At 53.9% G+C, this 8,113-nt stretch overlaps 1 protein-coding gene across 1 annotated transcript; it reads left to right on the top strand.

Moving 5' to 3' along the window:
- Nucleotides 1-787: 787 nt before the first annotated feature.
- EAH_00058830 (hypothetical protein, conserved) lies at nt 788-7,845 on the top strand (the record flags this gene model as incomplete). The annotated part of the gene is made up of 12 exons (XM_013393631.1): nt 788-1,551; nt 1,649-1,815; nt 2,023-2,513; nt 2,724-3,365; nt 3,624-4,046; nt 4,352-4,592; nt 4,762-4,826; nt 5,197-5,356; nt 5,725-5,890; nt 6,492-6,672; nt 7,338-7,511; nt 7,764-7,845. Coding segments are annotated over 12 exons (3,556 nt in total), but the record flags the coding sequence as incomplete, so codon positions are not given.
- Nucleotides 7,846-8,113: the final 268 nt, after the last annotated feature.

The raw sequence follows: 8,113 nt of genomic DNA, 5'->3' as shown, positions 1-8,113 counted from the left end.
TAGTGGTAGAGCGTCAGTCTTGTAAACTGAAGGTCGTGGGTTCGATTCCCATAGGTGGCTTTCTCCATTTTGCAGCACGAAAGAAACTATCCTAGTGTGGAGCCAAACAGAATATCGTCCCTGCTGACAACTGGACCAGCCTCCTTAGCTTAGTGGTAGAGCGTCAGTCTTGTAAACTGAAGGTCGTGGGTTCGATTCCCATAGGTGGCTGTTGTTCGCCCATGGGGACTGATTTTGTCTTCAATATGCTTCTGCATGCATATTGTTTTGTGCACTTGCAACCCTAATAACCCTGAAAGATAGCTCGTTTTCTCCACTCGGACGAGTTCGATGCTAAAGCCGCATTAGCCTTCGGCGACGGCCGTTATGTGGATTTAAGCGTCCGTACGTAATATAGTTAATATTTTCATTTTCACTCCATATTTTACATTTGTGCGTTTGGAAGTTTAAGAGACTTTATAAAATAAAAGCTCAGACGCGTTTTGCTCTTGGAAGCGTCTGGCCTAGGCGGCGCACAGAGGCAGCTCATGAGAGGCCCCCGTTTCACTCCGGTGCGCACGTGTGTGCGTTTTTTTGAATATGTTCTGATTGAAACCTTTAACGTTGACGTGCTTCTGTGTACAGGGTGTTCGTCCTTTACTTCCACAGGCCTAAGCTACCTGTGGCTGCGGTGGCCGACAGCAACGCCCCGAGCGATTGCAGCCCCGCTGGGCAACCCCATTTCCTGCATATTCCTTGGGTTGTAGTCGCTGCTGCAACGCTCTCCTGAGACCGTTTTGCCTTCATGATGGACGCGGAGTGCGCCGTGAGGGCGCCGCCTGGGCCTCCCAAGGCAGCACAGACAGCGAACAGCGCTGCTGCTTCTAGTTTCAGTAATGTGGCTCTTGAGTCTAACGGGGCTGCTCCTACGTATACAGAGGAGGCGGTAGTGGAGATGGTGCGCCTCCTCAACTCCCCCTCCTTCGCCAAAGAAGGGGGGGCCGCGTCAACTGCCGCTGCAAACGAATACCTCACCAATTTCCAGAAAGATCCAAGTGCCTGGGGCATTTGCATCTCTATTCTAAACAGGCAGAGTCATCGCCAACAGAGCCAACAGCAGCTGTTTCCAGCAGGACTTCACTCTTACGAGGTCCTTCACTTCGTCGCGCAGACCCTCGCTGCCCAGGCTCGGGCGGGTTTCCCTCAGCAGCTGTCCGCCCTCTTGAGGGTACAGGGGGCATCAGTTGTTGCAGCTACTGGTGCGGGTGTTGACGCAGTGGGGGGCGCATCTCAGGTGTATGCGGAGCTACGGGACGGTCTGCTGCAACTCGTGTTTGCCTTCAGGGATGCCCCGTTACCCGTACTACGTCAGCTGTGTATTGCGCTCTCTTCCGCTCTCATCTTTGGAGCCTCTGCCACTGAAGGGGCCCCCACAGGGGCCTCCGGTGGCTTAGGGGGGGGGCTTCAGTTGGGTGCTGTTTTGCAGACCCTAGGCCAGAAAGCAGGCAAAGAGGGCTTCTTGCCTCTGCTGGAATTGCTCGTCTTACTCCCTGAGGAGTTGTGCACCAAGCGGTGAGTGCGAAGTTTGAATCTAGGGTTTAGGGTTTACACTCTAGGGTTTAGGGTTTAGAGAGTATGGCCAGCTCTGCGGGATGTGCGTGCGGCTTAGGATTGCTCTTCCGGAGGACCGGCGACTGCCTTGTCTTGCAAGCTGCATCAGCAACAATTCCATACAAGTACTGGAGGCCGTAGAGGCGATATTTTTGCAGGCACAGACAGCTCTTGCTGGGGCGGGGCCCCAAGAAAGGCCCCACTGGCGAGCGGTTGTGCATGCAGGTTAGGCGTCTGCTTTCCTTTCTCCCTATCGTGCTGAGAGATGTGCAGGAAAGGGTTTAGCGGTGCCCCGGCGGCTGAGCAGCAACTGCGGCAGCAGCAGCATCTCCTCTTATGGGCTCCATCTCTGCTTGTTACGGTTTCTTCTCTGTCTCCTCGCCCGTGCTGCACCTTTTGATGTGCGTGTGCGGGTTTGCTGCTGCTTCTCAGCTGTACGGACAGTGCAGGCGTGGCTGTCGGCGGTTTGTTGCTGGGTGCAACAGCTCGATACAGAGCAAAGCAGCCAGAATATACAGCAACAGCAGCAGCAGCACGGGCCCTGGGGCCTCTCTGCTGCCTTGGAGGCGTTTTCACTGTGCCTGCAGCGCATCTCAGGGGGCAGGGTTTTCTCTGCTTTGTTGTGCGGAGTGATTGCTGACGAGGTGGAGACTCTCCAGCTGTCTACAGAGTGCGTGGTGGCAATCATTGCTGCTACGTCGTTGCTGGAGGAGTCCACAGCAGCAGCAGCAGCAGCAGCAGCGGCGGCGGCGGCGAAGAACGGCAGCGGGACAAGCTTCAGAGACGGCCCCATAAAACCCAACCCTCCTGCGGAGACATCTGAGGGAAGAGACAGCAAGGACGCCGTTTGTCGCTCGCTGATTGCTGCAATTGTGAAGGCCTACGGCGACGGCTGCACAGCAGCGCTGGCTGCAGCAAGAGGAGTAAGGGGGTTCTGCTCCATGCGGAGCAGGGCGTGCTGCTGATGTTGTGCAGTGGCCGCACAAGAAGCAACGACAGCAGCACCTCCTGCTTCTCCTGCTCCAGCAAAGTATGGAGCCTCCTGGGGAGCCTGGTATATTGCTGACTCCATTTGCTAAAGAGCGATGCGCTGCGTGTGTGTTTTGCGCGGTTGTGCTGTTGCTGCGGTGCAGCAACCGCGAGGCATAGCTGCCTTTGATATTGAACGGTTGCAGGTGTTTGCGTTGGGCCTCACGGAGCTGGCGAAGGTGCAGATTCCTCGGCTGTTGATGGATTTAGCAGAGGAGGAGGCGCGACTGGAGGAGGGAGAGGCAGGCATTAGGCAAGGGGGAGAGGCCCTCCTCAACCTTCAGCCTGCTATAGAGGCCATCTGTGAGCTTCCCAGGGCCCTGCTGCAGCACCCTTCTTTTGAGGTTAAGGAAGTAGGCCTAGCTTTCTACCGCAACCTTCTCAACCACGTAGTCGTCCTTGTCGAGGAGGAACGGCGTCTCAGCGCCTGGAGAGACCACCTGCGCAGCGAAGCAGCAGCAGCAGCTGCTGCCGCTGCTGTTGCTACGGCAGGCAGTGTACCCGGCGCAGCAGCAGCAGCAGCAACAGCAGAGGCTGCCGGCGGGAGGAAAGACCCAGCAGAAGCTCTGGCTGAGGTGGAGCGTCGTTATGAACGCAGTATTGAATCCCTCGCACTCCGAGAGCCTGTGCTCTCTCGTATCTTTCAACCCTTTGCGGAGGCAGCAGTGCTGCAGCTGAGGCCCCCAGTGGGGGCCCTCTTGCGGGAGGAGATGGAGTTTGAGGCGTGGCAGAACTTTCGTGCAGAAGTAGCGGCCACCGTCACAGAGGCCGCTGTTTTGCTAGATATAGACCGCCCCTGTAGCGCCAGCGCAGCGCAGCTTCTCGTGCTGCTGAAGGACCCCGAGGCAAGTCTTCCTGGGTTATTATGGAGGCTTTTGTTCATGCATGTGGGGATGCGTTGCTGTTGTTTGTCTCATGCTTGAGGGGAATGCGCGGCTGCACTTGCTCCTGTAGCCTTCCTCGCCTGAAGCAACCTCGTGCGTGTATTGGGTGTCTCCCCGCAGACTGCTGCACGCCCTGACGCGCTGCTGGAGGTGGAGGCGCGTCTGTACTTTGTCTCCGCAATTGCTAACCGCATTCGAATGAATGTGCCGCCAGGAGGCACAGAAGGAGACGACAGTAACATCAGCATCAGCAACAACAGCGCGAATGCAGCAAGCCCCTCCACAGACCCCCGCAACGACAACTTTCTGCTGCAACTTCTCCCGCTGCTACCGCAGATGGCTTTGCTGGCCTCGCAAGACGGTCCTTCTGGCCCCCCTGTGGAGATCACTGAGCGAGAGGCCCTGACGCTCTTCTTGCATGCAGCAGCAGCCCGAGCTATATCTTGGCTGTCTGGGCGTGTGCTGCCGCAGCACCAGGAGTTGTTTGCTCCTCTCTTTTCTCTCCTGGTCACTCGCGCGTTGCAGTTCGTAGCGTCTCTGCCGGTGCGTCTGCGTGCATCGCGTCTCCCTTCAGCAAATGTCCCTTTTGTTCACATCAGCAGCTTCTTTGCATTCCTGTCTGTCTCCTCGGGCTGTTCCGCAAGTGCACTGCCTTGTGATCGTGCAGCAGCTGGCTGAGATGAGGACTCTCTCTGGAGAGAGCGGTCTCTCTGCTGGCGACTTGGGCTTAGCAATAAGCGCATGCCTTGCACTACCAGTTTCTCTGTCTCTCTCTTTATTATATATATCGGCAGCGGCTGATGCTCCTGTGCTGACTCTGCTGCTGTTTGTGTCTTTTGTTTCGGCAGGAGGCGGCTAAGGATTCGAACGCTTCTCTGTTGCGCCTGTCTACTGAGGCGCTGCTTGTTGAGGGCCTCTCTTCGCTTGTTGCTGCAGCTGCGGGCTTCATTTCCTCCCCGGGCAGGGAGGAGGACGTGCATGCGCTGCTCCATGCCCTCATAGAGGCGTTCTCCAGGCACGCCCCTCTGCGCGCCTCTCAGATAGCCAAGCTAGCGACGCATGCACCCGCTGCTACTTGTTATAGCCTCGGTGTCCCGAGGCTAGCTAGCTGACTAGCTAGCAAGCTCACTCGGTAGCTAGCTGACTGTCTAGCTAGCTCCCTCGGTAGCTAGCTTACTAGCTATCTAGCTAGCTCTTTGGTGGGTTGTCTTTAGGCCGGGACTGAGTCTGGACAACAGCTCCTCCTTGGTGCACACAGCGGGATACGTCATCTCCTGCCTCGACGCTCCTCGCATTCGCGTGCTCTTTGCACAGCTTCTTGAAGTAGGTGAATTTGTACCGATTTTTGTTCTATCTTTATGTGTTTTTCTCTTTTTGTTGGTCCCCTTCTGCCCCTCTTTTTGTCTCCCTTTGAGCAGACGCTGTCTCCTTTCTATTGTTCTGCCCTTCTTCCTGTCTCCTCTGCCTCACCTCTCTTTCTGTCTTGCGCCTAGGCCTCTGCCTCTTGAGACCGCTGGCGTGCGTTCCCCCTAGCAATGCGTAATTCATAGTTAGTTGGGTGTTGGGGCCTTGTGCCTTGCACATCTGCGTTCTATGAAGTTGCTGTTTGAGGGCTCTATGGCTACGCATGCATATATGCATGCATGCATCCATGCATCCGTGCTTGCATGCGCGCATGCATGCATGCATGCAGTCACTAGGGAGCGAACTCGACCGGTCGCTGTCGGACCCCAGCTGCCCCAGCAGCACGATAAAAAGGAACTTGGGGCTTTTCTTCTCGGCTCTGCAGTCTGTACAACCAGCTGAAGACTTCTTGCCTCCTCCGCCTTCTCAGTCCTTCGAGCCTCTGAGCCGTGAGTGGAGACAAACAAAGTAGCAAGAGACTTTATGCAGCAAAGAAACACCTATCTTCTCACCAGTAAGAGGTCCAGCAGACCTGCGGTAGTAGGGTGCATCGGGCCAGACGCGAGCAGCAGTCGTCTAGCTAGCTAGATCTTCATCCAGCCAGATGGCTAGCTAGCTAGCTAGCTGAAGCGGGTTGAGTCTACAGGTGACGCTGGAAGGCACGGCCGTTGAGTGTGAGGGAGAGAGGCCGTTTGCCTCTAAAATAGAGACAGAGCTACAGAGACAGAGACAGCGGCAGAAACAGACGGAGGGACAGAAACGGAGACAAAGAGACAGAGACAAGAATATATGTTTGGTGCGGCTGTGCTGTGTGCAGCGCGTAGTCCCTACCGGCATCCCGTCTTAGACGCGGTGGAGACGAGCTGGCCGACGATAGAGAAGGCAATGACGCAAGGCCCTCGAACAGAATTTCTTTACGAAGTCTCTTGCTACTCCTTGGTGGCCCTCTGCGCAAACTGCAGGGCCCACATTCCCCGCTACCGGTAGGGAGGATGCTGCTGGGGCCCTGGGCTTCCCTGTCTTCGTGTATATATATATATATATTTATATGTAGATGCATATATATATATATGTATCCAAGGCAGGATACAGTTCAACTGACAGGGGGGTCTGTGTAACTATTTGCGTTTTTGATTTCTTCTAGTGAGAAGCGAACATTTCTTTTTTGCATTTTTAGGGCTTCTCTTGAAATGCATGAAAATCTGGCGAAAGACATATTTGCATGCGTTTCGACATAGGGGGCTAAACCTGCTTCCAAGGACTGCAGAGCGTCTCTATCTCTAAACACACACACACGCACACACACACACACACACACACACACACTCCGATGTCTCTAAACACCGGCTCGTTTGCGTGTGTCTGTGTTTTTGTTTGTTCGTTTGTTCGTTTGCACCTCTTGGTTTGTATGCATGTGGATATACATTCATGCATTTGTTAGAATATGTGTGGATACATGCGGGTGTATATACACCTGCGTGGAGTTAACACTGAGTACATAGAATTGCATTTATTGGTCGATGTTTGTGTTTGTTTGTTTGGAGTGGCTTTTGTTTCTTGTCTTTACTGCTGCATGCATCGCAGGGTGTTTTATTCTTTTTTGCATGCACTCTGCTGCACCTTCGCGGACTGCCCCACAGTCTACCACTTGGGGGCCCTGCGCTCTCTTCAAGGCATCTTCTCTAATGCCCAAGAGGTTTGCGTGCGTCGTGCTGTTGCTGCTGCTCTCGAGGGCTGTGTGGGTGCAACTCTAAGCAAGATCAAGGTGAGCCGTTACGCACAACAAAGGGGACTGTCCCCTTTGCCTCATTTAACTCAAAGAGACGCGCTCCTGTAGAATAAGGAGACTGCAAACTGTCTCCTTGTCAGCGCACAGCTAGCTAGCTCCTCCAGCGCAAAGAGACAGGAGACTGTCTCGCTCACCACGAGGAAAGCAGCATGCTTTAGGGGCAAGAAGCTCTTCCCGACAGAGGGGGCAGACAGGCATGTGCAGCAAGAAGAGACACTGCTGCAGCAAGAGGAGACACTGCAGACACGAGCAACATGCCAACTGCTGCACGTCACGTCTTAGGGGTGTTTAAGGCTTGCGCCTGTGAATACGTTGCGTCTCTTTTAATCTCCTTGTGTGTTCGTCTGTCTCCTTTCCTGTCTCCTCCACTTTGAATTGCCGTCCGGGGTGGGGGCGGTGCTGGTCTGGTGCAGCGTTTTGTCTCCGGCGCAGCTTATTCATTCTCAGTGTTTGTCTCTTTGTGTCTCCTGCTGTTATTCCTGTTTCCTCTTATCTCGTTTGTTTCAAGCGGGATATATGTATGCATTTGCAGTGTATGTATCCAAGTGTCTCTTTTGCCGTTTGTGGAGTTCTGTCTCTTTATTCGTTGGGTTATTAATGTCTCTTCTGTCTCTTCTTCTGTCTGCAATTCTACTGATCAGGAGGAAGGCGAGAAGTATATGTACAGTCAGCCCGACATTGTAGGGATTTCTGTGGATTGTGTAAACGTCGCGTTGCTGCACCCTCTCAGTGCAGAAGCGATCGTCTCTTCCTCGTGGTTTGAGGCCCTTTCTGTCTCTGCTATTCAATACACCCCAACCTGCCATCATCCAAAGGTAACCTCCACCCGGAACGCACGCATGCATGCATGCATGCATGCAATGGCTTGCATGCATGTAGAGGCATCCATGCATGCATCCACAGCCATGCATCCATACATCCACAGTCGTGCGTGAATACATGCATGCATGCATGCACGCATCAATAGGCATGCATGCGTGCATGCATCAACAGACATGAATGAGTGCATGCATGCATTCGGGGGTGATTTCAACGGCCTTCGTTATTCCTTGCCTTCGCTGCTGCAGGTCCTCCACACCTTTATTGTTTTTCTGTCTCGCCTTGCCGCCTGGGTGGACCCGCCCTCAATTCTGCACTGTTATCAAGTTGGTGAGTGTCTGAAACCTTCAAGGGTTTAGGGTTTAGGTTTAGGGTTTGGGGGGGAACTCCGTACGAACAGCACTGCTGCGCGCTGAAGTGCTGGTGGCAATACACCGCACCGCCCCTGTAGACGCTGCAGACGGTAGCCTCTGCATGCTTTTGCAAACTCTCCCTTTCACTGTTGTATCTCTTTAAAGCGGGTCTTATCATGAAATGGACCTAAGACGAAGAACAACAATATATATATATATATATATATATATATATATATATATAT

The sequence above is a fragment of the Eimeria acervulina genome, genomic scaffold (genome assembly GCF_000499425.1).
Source record: "Eimeria acervulina Houghton genomic scaffold, Eah_scaff1353, whole genome shotgun sequence".
Taxonomy (NCBI): domain Eukaryota; phylum Apicomplexa; class Conoidasida; order Eucoccidiorida; family Eimeriidae; genus Eimeria; species Eimeria acervulina.
This window is presented reverse-complemented; position numbering and strand designations above follow the sequence as displayed.